This window comes from Balaenoptera physalus (genome assembly GCF_965194825.1).
Source record: "Balaenoptera physalus genome assembly, chromosome: 1".
In the NCBI taxonomy this organism is placed as follows: domain Eukaryota; kingdom Metazoa; phylum Chordata; class Mammalia; order Artiodactyla; family Balaenopteridae; genus Balaenoptera; species Balaenoptera physalus.
This window is the reverse complement of record NC_138882.1, coordinates 105,604,887-105,625,619: the sequence shown is the minus strand read 5'-3', so window position 1 is coordinate 105,625,619 and position 20,733 is coordinate 105,604,887. Positions and strand designations below refer to the sequence as shown.

The 20,733-nt window shown below is 35.6% G+C and overlaps 1 protein-coding gene across 1 annotated transcript; it reads left to right on the top strand.

The window, feature by feature from the left end:
• Nucleotides 1-299: 299 nt before the first annotated feature.
• LOC309656648 (putative CENPB DNA-binding domain-containing protein 1) lies at nucleotides 300-659 on the top strand (the record flags this gene model as incomplete). The annotated part of the gene is made up of 1 exon (XM_082453308.1): nucleotides 300-659. One exon carries the CDS (start codon nucleotides 300-302, stop codon nucleotides 657-659), a length of 360 nt encoding a protein of 119 aa, XP_082309434.1.
• Nucleotides 660-20,733: the final 20,074 nt, after the last annotated feature.

Genomic DNA, 20,733 nt, shown 5'->3' with positions numbered 1-20,733 from the left:
AGTAAGGAGATTGAATCAGTACAGTAAGTCCCCTACATATGAACCTTCAAGTTGCAAACTTTCAATGATGCGAACATGTGTTCACATGTCCAATCACATTAAGTTATTTCACGTGTCTGGCATACATTGTCACGTGCCTGCATTCTCTACAAGTGGTTGTGCTTTTGTGTACTTTACTGTACAGTACTGTATAGAGAACAGTAGTACAGTGTCTTTGTTTTAAGCCCAGGATGTCCAGAAGCAAGCATAAAAGCAATGGTGATGTCGCTGGTACTGCTAAGAAGCACCAAGCGATAACGATGGAAACAAAAGTGAAAATAACTGAGAAAGTGGAGCGAGGCGAAAAGATGGTAGACGTCACTCATTCTTATAACGTGAATCGTTCAACCATTGGCACGATTCTAAAGAACAAGCACAAGATCATGGAACATTTGAAATCTGCTGTGCCAATGATGTCGACAATAATATTGAAGAAGCGTGGAAAAGTGATGGAGGAGATGGAGAAACTTCTCAGTGTGTGGAGGCAGGATCAGTATCATCGTCAAGTCCCGCTCAGCTTAATGTTGATTCAACAGAAAGTTAAAAGCCTTTATGAAGACTTGAAGAAGAAACTTGGTGAAGAATCAGAGGGCGCATCTTTTAATGCCAGTCATGGCTAATTTCATCGGTTCAAGGCTAGAGCCAACCTGCACAACATAAAAGTAAGTGACGAGGCAGTGAGTGTGGATACATAGCTGCCCAGGATCTTCCTGAAATGCTTTGAGAAATTACAGTAACTGAAAACTGAAGCGATTCACAATGCAGGAAATGGCAAGGAGATTTTCTTTATTTGAGAAGGCACTGTTAGTTTTTGAGGCACAGGACCCAAACGTACAATGGTATATGAAGGTTACAGCAGCCGTTCAGAATGCAATCCAGTGCTACCGTGTCATCTATCACGAGAAAAAAAGAGCTACTCCCCAGACATCACTTGATCATTTTTTCAAAAGGGTTGATAGAACTGAATCCAGCAAGGAACCAGAACCTGTGCCATCAATGTCAGACGTGAGTGAAATTGCAGCTTGTCCTCCGTCTCCTATTGCTGAGGATCCTTCAGCTCTGCCATCTCCCACCTCCCCTCCCTCCTCCAGTCAGTAACTCTTCTTGCCTGTTCACTTGATGCCAGCCCCTTTATGCCACAAAACTAAGTAAAAAGCCCGGCTGAACACCACACCCCCGAGGTCTCTTTTTTTTTTTTTTAATAGATACTGGTAGGTTTAGATAACTAAACATTTGGGCTGCTTTTTTTTTTCTTTTTCTCTTCCTGCACTTTAAATTCCCATTCTTATATTTTAAATTTATCAATAGAGAACTAGGCTCCCACCCTCGACCCCAAATAGAAGCAAACCCCAGGCTTACACACTCTTCCTGTGACCTCCCTAAGTGGCACAAGGTGTGGCATGTAATATCCAGAACTTGTAAGTAATAAACATTTTTTTCCTCAAATTTCCAATAACCAAATAAATGGTTATTGCTGAGAGTGTTTGCAATCATACTAAGAACCACAAGGGCCTACAGAATAGGAGGAAATATTTTCAAACTGTATATCTGACAAGGAATTAATTCCCAACACATATATGGAACTCTTCCTACAACTCAATGGCAAAAAAACAAATATCCTGATCTAAAATTTGACAAAGGACTTGAATGGACATTTCTTCAAAGAAGATATACAATGGCCATCAGGTATAGAAATGGTGCTCAACATCACTAATCATTAGAGAAGTGCAAATCAAAACCACAATGAGATGTCACCTCACGCTTGTTAGGATGGCTATTATCAGAAAAGAAAAAAAAATGATAAGAAGTGTTGGCAAGGATGTGGAGAAATTTAAACTCTTGTACACTATTGGTGAAAATGTAAAATTGTTCAGCCACTATGGAAAATAGTATGGAGGTTCCTCAAAAGATTAAAAATAGAACTATCATATGATCTAGCAATTTCTCTTCTTAGAATATATCCAAAGGACTTCAAATTAGAATTTCAAAGAGATGCCTTTTATGTTCATTGCTGCATTACTCACAATAGCCAAGATGTAAAAACAACACAGAAGTCCATTGACAGACGAATAGATAAAGAAAATGTGATATATACATACAATGGAATATAATTCAGCATTAACAAAAGAAAGATATCCTACTATTTGGACAACATGGGTGAACCTAAAAGACATTATGGTAAGTGAAATAAATCAGTCATAGAAGGAAAAATACTGCATGATTCCACTTATGTGAGGTATCTGAAATGATCAAACTTATAGCAGCAGAGAATAGAATGGTGATTGACAGGAACTGGGGAAACAGGGCAAGGGGGAGTTGTTGTTCAATGGGTATAACATTACAACTATATGAGATAAGTTCCAGAGATCTCCTGGATAACATAGTGCCTTTAGTTACCATCATGGTTTTGTGTATCTAACTTGTTGAGAGGGTAGATCTCATGTTGCGTTCTAGCCACACACACACACACACACACACACACCAAAACAAAAGGATGCAAGAACTATTTTGGAGGTTATGGTTATATTAAACATGTGCAATTTTTTTTAATATTAAGTATACCTCCAATAAAGCTGAAAAAAATATAAGAAGGAAATTTATCATTAAGAAATAATAATAAATAAGATTTACTCTACATTTAGTCTATTTCAATCTATTTTTTCCAAATTTAATTTTTACATATTTTAATATATTTAATACGGAATACATAAGTATATACTAAGACTTATATACGCAAAATGTTTATACACATGTATATACACTAGTATGGCTCAGCAAAGTTCAATTTCTAAGCAGTCACTCGGCTGAGTGCACTCCCCACAACTTGGAGAACGAGTGTGTCTCAGTCCTAAAGGGGTTACCTATGTGATGCACTATAGCATCTTCTACAACCCATCTCTTGAGCAGCTTAAATGTATTTTCTTTATATAAGTAAGTTCTAGAAAGAGCTCCTCCAGGACTTTTAACATTTTAAGTATGTTTTATTAGGGAAGACTACTGTGCTGCACCTTGTCTCAGGTTGGAATTCATTTTCTTCTTTCTTGATTACCCATTTTGCTGAACTAGGTGGCTTACCTGGTGTCATAATCCAGACACTCATCCCTGTGGGTTCTGATCCCCTTAGCATCATGCCCTTCTTAGGCCATGGTTGATATGCTTGTCTATTCGTAACAGAGATAGAGCAAAGGGGTGCCAAGAGACAGCCTAGTGGATCGCCTGATGTCAAATATATTCTTCCTTCCCCACTGCATAGCAACAGCCCTACCTTCTCTTAATAAGCAGAATCAATTTATCCCTGACAAAATGGTAACCCTTTTCTTACCTTCTGGTCTCTTAGGAGGAGGAGACAGAAGTGACATGGCAGGAGCTGTAGTTTAGTTTATGGGACTTTTGCTGTGAACCTTGTTGGAAGCAGTGACTCTCTGGAAACTAGGGTATCTAATCCTAACCCTCAGGGTTATCAGGCCAGCAAGCACAAATTCCCAGGTAGGTTCCTGTATGGTAAGTGGTAATTGGAGTGGTAATGGTAAGTGGAACCATTTCTACTTTTGCCCTTAATTTCCATTCCATACCCAAGTATTCTACCTACAGGTGACACAGAATTATATACTAGTTGTTGACTTAGTGTATATAATGTGTTTTTAAAGATGGTGCTCAATCCATGCAGAGTAGCATTTCCAAGTTGGTTCCTCAGTTGTTACCTTCAAAAGACTATACTCCATCACTCTCTCAAGCCAGCGACCTCTGAGTAATGCAACATGATAGAACTAGTGGATTCCAATACTATGCATTCATTGCTATACTTCCTTTGCTGCTATAAAATGAATTCCTTTTACATTTCTGTTGTAATGTTACATATACTTTGTTGGCAGATCAAACACTCCATAATCTAGCTGAGGCCATGTAGGCAGGAAAGACAAACTCATACCTATGGATATGACTTAACACAGTCAAGATGAATCACTGCCACTCCCACAGTGGAAGGGGTACAGTATTATCAACTTATCACCAAGTGGCTGGTTGGTTTCCTTGAAAGAAAATTTTATATCGGAGGCTCAGCATTGACCATGCTTTTGATTGGATATCATCAGTGACAGTAATTTTATCTGTATTTGTGGTATAAGAGCTATTATAGTAGGAAAAGCTAAGTCAAAGACTCCAAAACTAACACTCTCCCAGTCAAGATTGTAAAACAAAAACACTACATCACAGCAGTGGGGGTGAAGTGGTGGCAGCTATTTGAGCCACCCTTAAAGACATAACGGACGTAATCAGATCCTGGAGGAGAATACAAATTCACCCACTCTCGCAGCTCCTGTTTAAGATGTGACATTTTTATGACAGCAGATTAACATGGTCTCAGATACATGGTATGCAGTCATTGATCTGGTGAATCCATTCTTTCCATCCCTATCAGGAAAGAGGATTAGAAACGTTTCAAATTCATTTGGGACAGAAAGTAGTATATATTAATAGCTCCAGGGATATGTTAACTCTCCTGCCTTCTGTCATAATATAGCCAGAGGATCTTGTACCATCTGACCATTCTGCTGAATATCACACTGGTCCCCTATATTGATGACATCATGTTGAACGAAATGACCACAATGTGCTACAGAAGATAGGAGATAAAACATACGAAGATTCAGGACCTGCCCTTTCAGTGAAGATTTTAGGGATCCAGTTGTCTGTTTCATGTCTAGACATGTCCTCCAAAGTAAAAAATATATATATTGCATCTTACATCTTCCACCACTAAAAAGGAAGGATAACATTTGGTAGACCTCTTAAAGTTTTAGAGGTAGCATATTTCACACTTATGAATGCTGTTCTGGTCTATTTACTGGGTGATACAAAAGACTGCTAGTTTTGGATAGGGCTTAGAGTAGGAACATTATCTTCGGTAAATCTAGGCTGCAGAGCAAGCAGCACAAGTACCCAGAAGTCCTTGTGGTTTTAGAATATCAGTGAAAGGAACACCAAATTAATTAGACAAATGACTTGCCCAGTTGGCAAAGGCCAACATCTATGATTGGCTACCCCAGTGTTGGCACAAGGAACACAATAACAGAAGCGCTACAATAACAGAAATGGAGGCCATGCATAGGTCTAATAGTATGGGCTCCCACTAACATGGACCAGCTGAAGATGACACGGAACCGGTGCCTGAGGACGACAAGGCAGCTGCTGCAGAAGATCTGGATGAAGCCAACTGGCTACCGCCAGAGTGAGCAGCAGGGCTTCAGGGAATGGCCAAGAACTGGACAGTCCTGGAGGCTGACGACCCAAACACTGAAACCTAACCCTCCCCTTACGCCATACAAAAAAATCAAAAAGAAAAATATACAGATAAAATTACCAACACTGACGATATCCAGTCAAAAGCATGGTCAATGCTGAACTTCCAATATAAAATTATCTTTCAAGGAAACTAACCAGCCATTTGGTGACAAGTTGATTACATTGTACCCCTTCCACTATGGGAGCTCCTGACTGTACAAGGTCTTGCAGTCACTTCAACAGGGTATCATCTCTTTCCTCTTTTAGCAGGGCCAGCACTTCCTGACTTGGTCAAAAGAGTTATGTTGTGGTGCAAAGCAGTGTGCGTGTTTTCTTGAAAGAGGAGATCTCTGCATCATCTTCAAGAGAAGAGGTACGCTAGAGTAGAACATAACAGACTGAGAAAATTCTATACACCCAAAGGTTCAGAGGAACCTGAGGATTCAAGATTTTCTGAAACATTGAGTCAGAGATACTAATCCTATGTCACAAGACCTCACATTTCTCCAGTCAGGGCTCTGGTTGGTATACCAGACTCTCCCAGGTTGAATATTCAACCTCCTCTAGAACTCAGTTATAATTATGTGCTGGACCTGATGCTCAGTTTTTTCTGCAATACACTTGCAAAAAATGAAAGAACTTTATTGACTACCAAAGTGGCCTTCTGGCTTTTGTACATAGACTTTATTTGGTGACTAATCATCTCATACTTCAAATTTCCTTTTATTTCTCTCACATAACAATTACCTTCATTAGCAGTCATCCAATTTCATAATTCTTATTTCCCTTGAACTTCCGATATGTCTGAGATATTGAATCTGCTAGTGTATTTGCTTCCATCAGTATCCCATCCCAGTTTATCACAAATGAAAGTTTTAACAATTGCACATTTACATGACACCAGGGGTTAATCATGCTTTATCTTCCACCAGTAATGGGGTCTTCCTGCCAAATGACCAATTGATGATTCAACTCCAATATCCCATTATAGTTCCTGCTTCCTTGAACCACTTCTGACATTGGGCCTCTTAGGTAAGGTTTCCAGGAAACAGATTTAAATAGAGATTTGCTTGTACAATGTTCATTGAAGGCTGCCTTCAAGATAAACACCTATAGAAGAGTGAAGAAAGCAAGACGGGCTAACAGTTGTTAAACTGCAATCCAGGGAGCTTTGGAGCTGGCTGGACCTTAAAAATTGCTTGGAATTGGGAGAGTGTGTTATTTACACTTTGGCTGCATCATTGGATACAGGTTGTCACTGGGAAGAAGGAGCTCTTTTCTGGGTGTTAGACTGGCAGAAATCTTGCAAAGGGCATGTGATTTTTCATAGGGGATCCAATAAGGCCTCATTCTGGATCCTTAGGGTCTTGGAAATCCCAAATGATATAGAAGTTGTATGTATCTTCCTTTTGGTGTTTTTGATTTCTCAGGTGTAACAGAAGAGGAAATGTATCATTAGTATTATCATTATTATTATATCCTTATTATTATCATTATTTTAGAAATTTCAAAGGCAAAATATCAAAATCAGTCTCCAATGATATCAGCATTCCTTGTAACATGTTGGCATTTATTTGTTCAACTCCCATGAAAACATTAGCCTATTATAGTTTCCCTAAATGTACATATCATAATTCTTTTTAGAGAATCATAAAAACCATTTACTGATAACTCAGACACAAATGCAGATTTGAGGTATTCAAAAATATTTCATACTGAGAAATGTTACCAGTTTTTAAATGTTCTTTTCTCTGTTGCTTTTTTCTATGTATAAGAAAATGAAAGCCTCAATGATTGTCAAGGTGGTAGGCAGAGAAACTGAGTGGGAAACTTCATAATGGAACCCAGATTTCCCACTTCCTGCCTACATGTTCCAATAACTGGATTTCCTTGGTTTCCACTATATCTTTATAAGCATTAAATTCATTTAAAAAATACAAATTACCCCAAGATTTTAAGATAAACACATTCAGTCATTCTGACAATATTTGAAATTAAAGTTATTGGTTGTTAGTTCTGTAAGTAAGTCTACTCTTTTATGTTGTTTAAATAGAATGATTTTAAATGCGTGTAATGAAGAAAATTAAATGACTCCCATTTATTTTTGGATTGTTAATGAGAATAAATTTTATATAAAATATGATTATTATCCTCATTTCTTTTTGGCTAGATGTTCTGTTCATCTCTATTCATTTTTACTGAAGTTTCAGGTATTATCAAAAGCTTGTCAACATTCATTGAATATTTACTGTATTTCTAGCACTGTTTTATGTACTTGAAACAGAATAACTCATTTTCCTAATTCTTCTATAAGGTAGATACTACAGTATCCCCATTTTTCAGGTGAAGAACAGGACAGAGAAATTAGAGGACTTGCCTGAGTCGTGCACCTTGAACTAGGAATATTGTTATTTCATCTGTGCAAAGCGCTGACTGATTCTCATCTTGGAGTCTCTGCTCAAATGTCACTTCCTCAAAAAGACATTTCCTGGTCATGCTGTCTACTTTGGGTTCTACAATATATTGATACTTCACAGAAATTATCATAATCAGGAGTTATCGTCCACTTGTGTTTACTAGTCTGTTTTTGATATTTTCAATGAGATTGCAAGCTTCATGAAGGGAGAAACTTTCCCCATCTGCTGCTGTGTCATGAATGTCCATCACTGAGTAGGGAGCTCATTAAATATTTCACGAATGCATGAATAAACACTCCATTGTAATAGCATGTGAAGTAAGTCTCCATCATACTTCCTCAAGTAAAACAACTTTTCTCTTCTTCCAGATAAACTTCAGGATCATATTGTTCAAGTTTGATTGAAATTGTAGTATTCAATAAATCTTAAATTAATTTAGCATGTATAGATTTCTTTTGCAAAATTCATTTTTTTAATCTAAATAATAATATAGTACGTCTTTAACTCAAGCTTTATTTTTCCTGCCTTTCAGATGTTGTTTTGTTTTCTTCATAGAGCCTTCTCCTATTTATCAACATGTCCACCCCTTGGGGTTTATTATTGTCATGATCCAATAGTAAGGGTTGTACTAGTAGTAGCCTCTTGGTGGTGGTGTTAAGAGAAGTAGGAGTAGGAACAGAACAGGAACAAGAGTCCTAAGAGTTTGAATTAGTGTAGCAGTGGTAGGAATTGTTGCCATGTGAATGGGATTTTCTCTCAATTCCATACAGAACTTTTGTCAATACAGAACTGCTTTATGAATTCTAATGTTTTTTCATCTAATATCTTAGGTTTTCTGAGGATATGAAATCCACAGCTTATTCATATCTGGAGGATAGTAAAACCACCACCAAGTTTAGACAAATAATAGTGATAACAAATGTAGACAGGTTTGCGATGCAGGCAGGAAAGACAACATGAGATACATCTTGGGAAAAAAAAATGCACAGAATTTGTGTACCTCTCATGCAAAAATAAGCCTAGATTTTCCAATTAGAAACAAAACTTAGACAACAAAAAAGCAAGTGAAATATAATAATGAAGTAAATGAAGATGAATTTTTAAAACACAAGGAAAATAATACCTTTCTCTTAGGGTTTTATATACTAAATAAATATGTTATAATTAGATTGTCAGTTACTGTATTTTCTCACAAATCTGAGGATATTTCTGGTGTGCAGAATAATATTTGATCCCAAGTTTATTCCCTGGAGCAGAGACAACTTTCGCAATTGTCAGAGTGATTTCCTAGAGTTGCAATTGTGAAATGCAGATATTGCAAACCTGGAGAAAGTTTCACACTATAGAGAAAACAGACAGATTTTTGGTACAATCAATCCACAAATATTAAAAAACCACTTTAGGTATTTATAAGGAATATATAGGGAGAGTTGAGAGAACTTTGAATAGCTAGAGAAAGGGTTTCTGGAAAATATTTAGTAAGATCATTCAAATTGTATGCTTAAATGCACACTGAAGTTAGGGAGAATGAAAATTTTATTTAAATGCATAATATCAGTGTAACTGATAGTATGTTGTAAAGATAATAAAAATAAAAAAGAATGAATCTGAAAAAGCTGAAAGTGTGCATAAGCAAGGTCTTTGACATTTAGTTTATAATTTTGTATTTATAAGCTCCATTTTTCAGAATATTATATTTCATTATTTCACACCTACTTCATCTGTATATATTTCCATAATGAAATTCTGCTTAATTTAAAAAAAAGTAATATTTAATCTTTCAAAAAACTTCTCATGCAGAAAGGATATATTTAGCTTACACTTTCAGGGTAAAAATGTTATTTCTGCCTTGCAAATCGATTCATCTGTACCATGTTTCTAGATTCCACATATAGTAGAGAGTAAAAATATGGACACTAAGGGGGGAAAGTGTGTGTGTGGGGGAGGGATGAAATGGGAGATTGGGATTGACATATATACACTAATACGTATAAAATAGATAACTAATAAGAACCTGCTGTATTAAAAAAAAAGAGTGATTAACTGTACATAAAATAATTCGCCTTTGGTAAAGCAAAAAAAAAAAATGTTATTATACCTATCTACATATTAGAAATACATCAACAAAACCAACTCTCTTCTCTTTCTCTTAGACACACATACACACACAGAAATAGCAAGCATATAGGTTTCTCATCCTGAAAAGTACAGATTTAAAAGACCAGGTTGGGGGCTTCCCTTCCCTGGTGGTGCAGTGATTAAGAATCTGCCTGCCAATGCAAGGGACATGGGCTCAAGCCCTGGCCCAGGAAGATCCCACATGCTGCGGAGCAACTAAGCCCGTGCGCCACAACTACTGAGCCTGAGCTCTAGAACCCGCTAAGCCACAACCACTGAAGCCTGCGTGCCTACAGTCCATGCTCTGCAACAAGAGAAGCCACGACAATGAGAAGCCCGCGAACCGCAATGAAGAGTACCTCCGCTCACCGCAACTAGAGGAAGCCCGCGCACAGCAACGAAGACCCAACACAGCCAAAAATTTAAAACTAAATAAATAAATAAATTTATAAAAATAAATAAAGACCAGGTTGTTTCACAGCAGATTAATATTTAGAGATTACACAGGTGATTGTTTTCTAAAAGACAAATTCTACATTTTGGATAGTTTCAGCAAAAGTGATTGTGTTTTTTTAAATCTGTCCACAGAATGTCCTTAGGTGTGATAATACTAAATATTGTAGCATATGGAAGAAAGACAATTTGTGCTGCATTTCCTGGAAATGAAAATGACCTTTCCACTGGAATAGCAAGGTACTGTCATTCCAAATTTTTTACAAGCTTCTTCAGAAACTTTATAATAGAACAGAATCCATGGTACTCAGGAGACCTTTCTGCTGAACTGTACTCCAATATCTACATATGTTTTCCATGCATTCATATTAGCATTCAAATGTATAGCTCAGAATATATCTAAAATAATTTACTTAATATGTGTATGTAATCTGTTTAGCTATATCTATGTTCACATCACCCCACTACAATAAATGCTCCCTAATTGCAAGAACTCACAGAAGTCAAACAATATAAAATTACTAAGTGCTATGCACCATGGAAGTGATCATTAACTCTCCGTAGATGCAATAATAATTCTTCAGAATTATAAAGCTAACTTAAGATTTTCAGATGACTGTTACTTAAGAAGCAGCTGTGATTAGCTTGTCACTTTGAAAATGGTGTAGGAGGAACACCCTCTGTGTAACTCAGCTATAATATTTCAGGTGAACTATTTTCCCTAGAAAGGGAACTGGAGGATTCCAAAGAAACAAGAGCAAAATTTGGTCAGGATAATGTAACACGATGAACAAACTTGAATTTAGCAAAATACGTCTTTTCAACAGATAGGAATCTGAATAAAGGTTTTGTTTTATTCTACCACTTACTCAAACAAATGAAAATATTTTAAATGCCGATTTAAAATGAAAACGTTTATTATCTCCATAAACTCCAAAAATGTGCTCCAATAACCTGAGGATCTTAGGTTTTTTTCACTAACAACCACTAATGTTCAATTTCTTTGGAAACAACAATTATTTTTCTCCTTGTGACGAAACTCATGCCACAAAATAACTCACTTTTCTCTTTTGTAGGACATTCAAGAGTCCTTATTACTTTATAGTCAAGGAAAATAATTTGACTGCTCATGATCTTTCTTTTACACTTTGCACTGCGTTAGATTTTACCCAATTTTGATAGTATTTTTATTTAGTTGAACCGCATCTATCCTAAAACTCAAAATAACAAGTTTACTGATTACAAAAGCAATACTTATTTATCATAGAAAAGACACACAATAAAATAAAAATCACCTATAATTCCACACTCTATATACTATTAACTTTTTAGTGTATTCCTTAGAATTCTGTTTCTACTCATGTGTATACTTCAAGCTATAACTTATTTTTAGATAAATTTTGAAACATGTTGCACATACTGTTCTAACTTATTTTTTAACTTATCAAAATAATGTTTTCTCAAGACATGGCATATTTTTCTTCAATAACATTTTAATTACTGCATATTATTCCATTATTCCAGTGTGTCAAGATTTATTTAACCCATATTTTATTGAGTAATGATTATTTCTTTTTTCAATTTTATAAAATATCATCAAAATGCACTTTTAAAACTGTAAGTTGTAGGTCAAAGGGCAAGAGCATTTAATAATCTTTTGTTATATTATTACCAAAATGTCCTCCAGATGTGAAAAAAAAGGGAAACTACCACCAATTGCGTTAAGAGAGAGCCCAGTTCATTATATAGCAAAAGTGGCTATGGCCTATGGCCAGGCTTCTGTTAAGATTCTTTACCATATCGGTGGCAAAAAAAAGTAACTCATTATTGTTTTCATTTAAAAATCTTCGGTTAGAAGTAAATTTGATAAACACTGGCGTTGACATATTTATCATCTATATTTTGAATTTGGAAATTGTTCCCACTTGTATCTATCGCCAAGTTTCTCTGAGACATTGGATCTTTCTCTTCATTTATAAGCAGTTTTTATAAATTAAAATTTATGAAACTTTATAACGGTAACTTTATACTTGTAACAGGCACTGTTCCAGGAGCTTGAGATACATCAGTGAGCAAAAAAAGCAAAATTTTCTAGTCCTTGGGGAATTTCCATTTTAGTTTATAACATAGTGGAATATTTGTTAGTGTTTAACTCTTAATAATGTTGATAGCTTATACAGTAGCATTCTAATTTTCTACCTACAGGTAATAATATAAGCAAATATATATATATATTAACAGATCATCCTGAACACAATTCATCAGGATTCATAAACCAGGTGAATATTCTATAAACACAGACAAGAAAGTAATTGGTTAAATGATAAGTTTTCAGTCTGTATGTGAAAAAAATATTAACAGAAACCCACTTCTAATCTAATCTACTCAGTAAATGCAAATTTCTAAAGGATTAAGTGGTCTATAGAACCATTTTATCAATGTTGGTGATCAATTGTTCTTCATTTCCACCAACTATAAGATAAAACAAGAGATTTTAATTTAGAGGAAATTTTACATAAGAGTTTTGAAGCATTAGAATACATCAAAAATTATGAAAGGTTTGCTAGGGATCATCAAGCACTAGTTTAACAAATATATCTCTGAAAATATTTGAACGTAGTATGGAAAGAATGCAAATTAATGGACCACAGTCTCTTTCAATGTACTTAAGTTATAATTCTAATTACTTTTAAGATTTACTTTCTTTTAATTTTTGCCATTATCTCAAATAGTAGTTGCTGACTATTATAAACTCTCCATAACTTTCTACCCCCCATTAAACTAACTATATTTATGATCTAATAAAGAAAGTTCTGGTTGATAAGTTTATAGGTTTGTTGATAAAATTACATATCCTTTCTTAAGGAAAAAAAAAACAGTAAAGATCAAGTTTAGCTTTGAAAGGCAAGGCCCCCTGGACATAATTTAGATCAAAGAAGATTAGACATAGAGTTAATTGGGTCTCCTTAATAAATCCACAGAAATGAGGTAGGAGGTCTTCCACGGATGTCTGTTGGGTACAGAACTGGGGCTGGGATTGACATCTGAAAGAGGAAACTGTGGAGGCCTCAGCAACATGATGGCAGGCAGAGACTGGTTCCAGAACTTTAAAACAACAAGGATATCTATTACTCACCTTTCATTTGCAAAACCCAGTATTCCTTAGGAAATTGCTGATCATAACAAACAAGCAGATAGTATCAAGTGTGGAAAAATAAGCTAGACGGGGTGAAAGTCACAGGACTGAGAATACAAGAAACTTCAGAAAAGAGCTTAAGACTGGACTGACTAGATTAAGGAAGTGTCCCACCCACACTCCACCCCTATCCATTCCAAAGATACTGGAGAGTGGTTTTTCCTTTCCATTGTACTTGCAAGGAAAATTGTAGTACTTGTCTGTGTTTTTGAATATTTAAGTATAAGGTCATTACTGGAAGACTTGAGAACTTTGGGTTATGAAATCATCTTGATTATGTTAAGCTTCAAACATAATAAAACAAGATCACTATGTACCTCCAAAGTTCTATAATCTAAAAAAACAAAAAAAAACCTATTTCATAACAACTTTTATTAACTACTTTGTGACAGAACATACTAGTTGCAACTTAAATGAGGAGCTAACAATGTGAGTGCATGTGAAAGAATACTGACTCTGGATAAACTGTATCAAACACCCTTTAAAAATACTACTAGTGATTTGAAAACACATAGACAATTATATATTAAATAAATAATAAATTTTAGGGAAAAAGCTTAAAATTTTATTAGAAAATTAATACTTGGAATGATTAAATCTCATCTAATCCTTCAGGGACAAAGCAGAATGAAACTATGTTTATAAGACATTCAAAGAACTCATTCAAAGTCAAGTCTCTCCCTGTAGATTCAGGCTAAGAGAGGTACAGTTTCTTGAATAACATGAGCAAATCTGAGGAATTTTAATCATATTTTCCAGAAAAGTACTACTCATTTACATGAGTATATTTTTAAAGATTTACTACATTCTAATGGTGTAACTTGAGGTCATCTTTTTCCTTTAGGTCAGAATACATCTCCAGGTTAATAACTGATGTCAGTACTTCCTAACTACATTTAAGGAAAATCTTAAGTTAACCTGTGTACTGTGACATCATGGATTTCTCCCATCCCTTTTGCTAATATTTGTTTGAGAAATGGAAAACAAGCTGTAAACTGTGCTGGAGACTGGTAGGAGAGACATGATATGTACTCATGCATGTACAATTCATTTATAGCTGGATCCACCAATATCATCATTATCTCTTAATGGGATTAAGGAATAAAGGTGCTCTCTCTCTCATATTTGCTTTGGCAAGTTTGATTTATAGACATGAGGAAAATATGATTTAACTAAAGGTAACTATATTTCTTTAAAGTTTTTGTTCTCATACAGTCACTAGGAAATTACAATTTAATTAAGAGGAATTTATTTTTCTTGTGTGTGTGTGTATGTGTGTATCTGAAATAATTTTATACTTGCTTTGCTAGATTCTATGAAAGGGAAGAATTTTTCCCATTCTAGAAAGTTCACTAACATGGTTTAAAGAGATTTAGATTCTAAACCAACTTCACAAATGGATGTTGTTATATAATCGAATTCAGGTAACACCATTAACTAATAAATACTCAGTTCCTCATTTATAAAAATAAGTTCATTGAATTTTTTAAATCTTCAATATTCTTTTTAAATCTGATGTTCTGTGAAACAATATGCAATGAAAAGCATTTTAAAATATCAGTCTCTTTCAACACCAAAATTAATTTCATTGGTATGTGGATTTTCTTGTTGAAATTTTATGTTCTGTGAAAATGTGTATTCTTTTACGTTTTCAGTAGCAACCAGAGCAGTGATGGTCAAATGCTACATTCTTTAAAATGTTTATTTAAAAAAATTATAGGTACTTTAAGAAAATGTGTTGTTTATTTATGCATTCAACAAATTTTGCTTGCGGGTTTACCATACACATAGAGTTACATCCTAGAGATAAAAAGAGTGGAAAAACAAGTGTTTGCCATTAACAAGTTCACAGTTTCTTGATATCCTGCTTGGCAAATTAATTTTATTATTTTCAGAAAATGCTTGTCAAAAATGGTCATTGAGGAAATATTATAAAATTATACATTTCAATGGAAAAGTATTTAATCTGAAAATTTAATCTATCCTTATGAATGGGTAAGACCTAAAATTAACAATGTAGAAGTTGTTACCAAAAACTATAGAATCTAAGCAGGTAAAGGGATATGGAAAATTCCACCCAGGATGAAGTGAGTCTAGAAATCCAGTTCTATTGTTTCAAAGATCAGTTATTATGGGACAACCTAAATATGGGGGGAAAAATTTGATGGTGAAACAAAACTGACTCCTTTCTTTGTGACTAATACTCTATTTCTGGAAAATGTGCATTTCAAAGCACCATGAAGAGCTGAAATTATGAAAGAGGAATTCAAAGGTTTGAAAGCTCAGCTGGTCTGAGGTGAGGAAAAGAATGTGGGGTTTGAAACACCAACGTAAATTACTCTAGGTATGAACTCTGGGAAATCAAGGGCCATACCCTAGAATGACCCTTTTTAAGTTCAGGACTTGCTGAATATTACTATTTATGATTGTTAAATTTACATTTTATACCCTTTATTTTTCAATCAAAAGTCTTTTTGTTCTATACTAAGTCCTTCTGGGATGAAAATATTTAGTTTGAAATGACTTCATTATTTTCCAAAAAGTGAATTCATTACAGTTTCCTATTAACAAAACTCTTGATCCTATTTAGTATTAGCATAAACATATTTATAGACACATGATACACATTTTAATAATAAAAGCAGCCATATGTAATGAAGAGCATTTTAAACTAGAACAATCTTTTTGAACACCAAAATGAATTTTTTTGGTATGGTGGTATTTTGTTAAAATTCTAAAATATGTACTTAATCACTTGTTTTCCACCTAAGTATTCAAAATGTGATAAATATATGACCACAGAGAATTTTATTTTGAATGCTTAGCCTTGAGTCAGACAAATATTTTCAATTAGTGTTCCAAGAGTCAAATCTCCTGTCTAATTTAAGTCAGCGTTATTAAAACTATCATCTCTTGTCAGAAAAAAATTAAAGTTAGCACATCTGCAAGGCAATGCAGCTTGCCAAGTCCCACTGTCTGAAGGCAGACCGCCCAAACAAACAAAAAGTAAATAAATAAAATAATTAATGTCACTTTTAGCCATTTGTGCTGAAGCACAGTATTACTCTTTGCTTGAATGGTGCTAGTGGAAGGAGTTCAAAAACAGGAAATGAAAGGGGAAAAAAGAGGCTCTTTCATGAATTACTAAACTTCTAGACACCAAACTGCCTTTACCTTTGAATTCTCTGCTTGTAAAAATTCTAATTTACCTTTACTCTGGAAAAATTTAAAAAATATATAAATTAATAGTCAGATATAACTTAAAATATATCAGTTTCATCTTTTTGATAATCTTGCCTTGTCAAAGTTTGCCTGACCAGAGAATCTAAAGAAAATAGCTCCTTATTAACAGTCCCTCTCTAAAAAATGCCATTTCTCAAAGAGGTGAAAAATAGTCTAATTTCATGTACAGATAAAAAATTTTTACACTTATTTTTTAAGAGCTCCAGGACAGAAAAAAAATAGAGCTGGTAGTAGAAAACTACATTTTGGGTTTCTAATTTCCATGAAATTTCTTAAATTATTCTTTTTAATTTCAAGGTCCTTAAATGGAAGGAAAAAAATGCATTTTTAGTGCATGACCTGTTTTTAATTTTTTCCACCCTACTTCAGTTGACTGCAAGCATGCAAAGGAACCAAAAAACTATTTCACACTAAGTGTACTGAAGGAAGGGAATGGTGCTAGTGGTTAGAGAGTGGGACTTGTAGCTCAATTTTTTGAGTTCTATTTCTGGCTTAATCCCTGGCAAGTCCTCTGGTTTTGTGATAGTTGCTTATATGGTCATATAAGGGTTTGCTTATCTATCAAAGAACTGGGTGTTGTGAGTGCTCTGCCCTCCTAATAAGTAATGTTAGAGACTTGCATTCAATTCCCTACACAATGTGAACTAAGCTTGTATTTTAAACTTTTCACCTGACCCCACCTCTTGTGACATAATCCTTAAAATGTTTTATTTCAGGTTTGTCCTCATAATGTTCTCTCATACCTACCATGCCTAATATCCACCAGATATTGAAATTGTGCCCATCCTCCATATTCAGCCTGTATCTCATTGTTTCCTAATTACTAAAGTTCATTTGGTTGTGAGAAATAGGAATCTCCTCTGGTTAGTTTAAGCCACAAAGGAAATTATTTGAAAGTGTTCATTATTATCTTCTGAAGCCAAGGAGAAATTGATCAACCAAGCATTAGGGGACATGGGAATTAGAGTAGATTCCGGTACTTAGCAAAAAAAAATTCATGAGTTCTTCCACTGAGATACTGTCAATAGTATGGTTCTGCTTCCATGATTCCACGTGTTCTTTTCTCTCAATTCTGTATTCCAAATGCCCAGAAAAACACTGTGATTGGGGGCTTTCCTGGTGCCGCAGTGGTTGAGAATCTGCCTGCCAATGCAGGGGACACGGGTTCAAGCCCTGGTCTGGGAAGATCCCACATGCCGCGGAGCAACTAAGCCCGTGAGCCACAGCTACTGAGCCTGCGCGTCTGGAGCCTGTGCTCCGCAACAAGAGAGGCCGCAATAGTGAGAGGCCCGCGCACCGCGATGAAGAGTGGCCCCCGCTTGCCATAACTGGAGAAAGCCCTTGCACGGAAACAAAGACCCAACACAGTCAAAAATAAATAAATAAAATAAAATAAATAAATAAAAGTTCTTTGCTCAACAACAACAAAAAAATAACGAATGTTACTGCAGTATGTTCATTATTAAAAAAAAAAAAAAAAGACTGTGATTGGCACGGTAGTATGGAAAACCCCTTTTCTAAATCGGTCCTTTGTGACCTGGGCTCAAGATTATTTTATTTAGCAGAAAGACTTTCACAGTGGCCATGTATGTATGAGAGCAAAGACAATTCCCAGAAGTGATTCTTGGCCAGATAAAACTGTAGGTCTCCAGTATATTCACCATTCATCCATTATTCAACATATCTATTGACTTCTTATCATGGACGAGATACTGTGAGATAGGCTTAGAACACAAATGTAAATATAATGGCTTCTCTGCCTTCAAAGAATGTCTGGTCTATGTGGGAGGAAGACAAATAACAATACATTGTACAACTATTACAAGATAGGTGTGAAAAGAAATTAAATGTAGTGAAAAAGTATAAAGAGGGGAACAATTAATTCCTCCTGAAAAGAGCATGGAAGTTACATCAGATAGAATTGCCTCAGATTACAAGTAACAGAAAACCAAACTACAACCCCTTAAAGAAAGGTAGGGTTTTGTTTGTTTGTTTGTTTTGTTTTTAATCACATAGTAAGAATTCTGAGGGTATATGGCTATTGACATTAGGTCAACAGTTCAGTGAATGAGGTCAAGATCTTTCCCTCATGTCCACAATTAAGCACTGGAACTCAGCAAGTTCTGCTCTATCAAGAAAAAAAAGCTTTCCCCAAACACCCCAAGCTGACACATGTCTACTTCTCATGGTCAACAGATCAACCGTAAGTATAAAGATGGCTTTAAAAAAGTAAGCATTTGTCTTTCCTGAGACTTTAGAGACCTTGCCACTGATACCCCCATACACTAAGGGACCATAAAGACTGTTTCTTATAAAGTGTTGCAGGCAGTTTGACTGTCTGCACTTCCTATTCCTGTATTCCCTCATTTTCCAGTCAGTACTCAATGTCACCTGTGAACATAAAACACGTCCTTGCATGACCTCCAAGAGCTCCTCCCCTTCCCCGTCTTCACACTGTGCTCTCATGAACCCTATTGCCATGATAAAGGAGCCCTCCTTCATTCTCAAGCTCTTCACAGAATATATATTTCTCTTTGCCTGACTGAAATTGAGTCTCAGACCTTTCCACACACTTTAGGGCCAGGAGGTAAGGTTCGTTTTCTCTTTGTTTCTCAACCACTGCTTGGAAACTATTATTTCTCCATCCTTGTATAAAAACTCAGGCACATTTGAGGTATTTGACATTTTAGCTATTTGGTCTTCTGCCCTTTCGTGTTGTTTTGCTGTTATGTACCCCGATTATCAAAGAGTTTGCCATTACTTTAGGATTTTCTTCTCCACTTTAACCTCTGCCATTGTCCTGGAAGGATTATAAAATCCAAGCGGATAACCAATCTAACACATTGCTCTTCCCCCAGGTGGGTGGCCAGTTAGGCCCTGCTAAAACCCCAACAGGTTAGGCTCTGGTAAAACAGTTTCTCCTGGGGGCAGACCTTATTAAGAAAAACATGTGTGTTTCAGCATGGCTCCTTTTCCCCTCCCTCTCCCAGAAACATGAGTAGATTTCTTTCTGACATTCACCGTGAGAACCTGGTAGAATGCCTGGAGCTAAAAATCACAAAGTGTGGGTTTTACGACTGGATCTCCCTGGAGTTTTTGACTCTCAGAATTTTCCACACTGAGCCTCCAGCAATTCATCAATTATAGTTTAGGTTTTCCTATCCTGGTATTGGTTCCTGCTGGGGTTTCTACACGTTGGTTTCTGCTCAAGTTGTGATTCTCTGTGTCCGCCTGTCTCTCCAATTTGGGACTTAGAAGTTTGCCCTGTGATCTCGCTTCTCTGGTGAATGTAAGAAGAGTTATTGACTTTTAGGTTTTTCAAACTTCTTACTTGTTGTTAGGATGGACTTCCAAGCCCCTTACATATGGAAACTGGAAGTCTGTAACTTTAATTTTTGGTGATCTTTCTCATGCTAGAAATCTATCTTCACAGCCCAAGTTCTAGTATTTTTTTGAAGTGTTCTCTTTTTATTTTTTTCTTACACTGAGTAGTTGGAAGTTCTGGGTATAATTTTTCAAAAGTTAAAAATGGCCTAAAGTGTTTATATTTAACAAAATACTCCTAGGTATTCTTTCAAATGTTCTCTAAATTTCATTCAAATATCTACTAAGGGCTAGGACTTAGGAACTGGTGATATAGTTAAAAAGAAAACTGACAAAAGCCCCTTCCTATCTGGAGTTTTCTTTCTAGAAGAGGAAACAGAAGTTAACAAGGTAAATAAGATGTGTATTATATTAAATAATGAAACAACTATAGAGGAAAAATAAATCTGGAAAGACAGTTATGAAATGGGGTATGTTTATGAAATTTCAGATGGCATGGTAAGGGAAAGCCTCATTGAGAAAGTATATTTAAAACAAGGAGGAAGTGAGGGAACATGCAAATAATGTGAGGCCAATAAATGCAAAGTCCCTGAGGCGAGAATGTGTATCACAGGTTAGAGAAACAGCAAGGAAATCAACCATGTGGCTGGTGTGGAGAGAGCC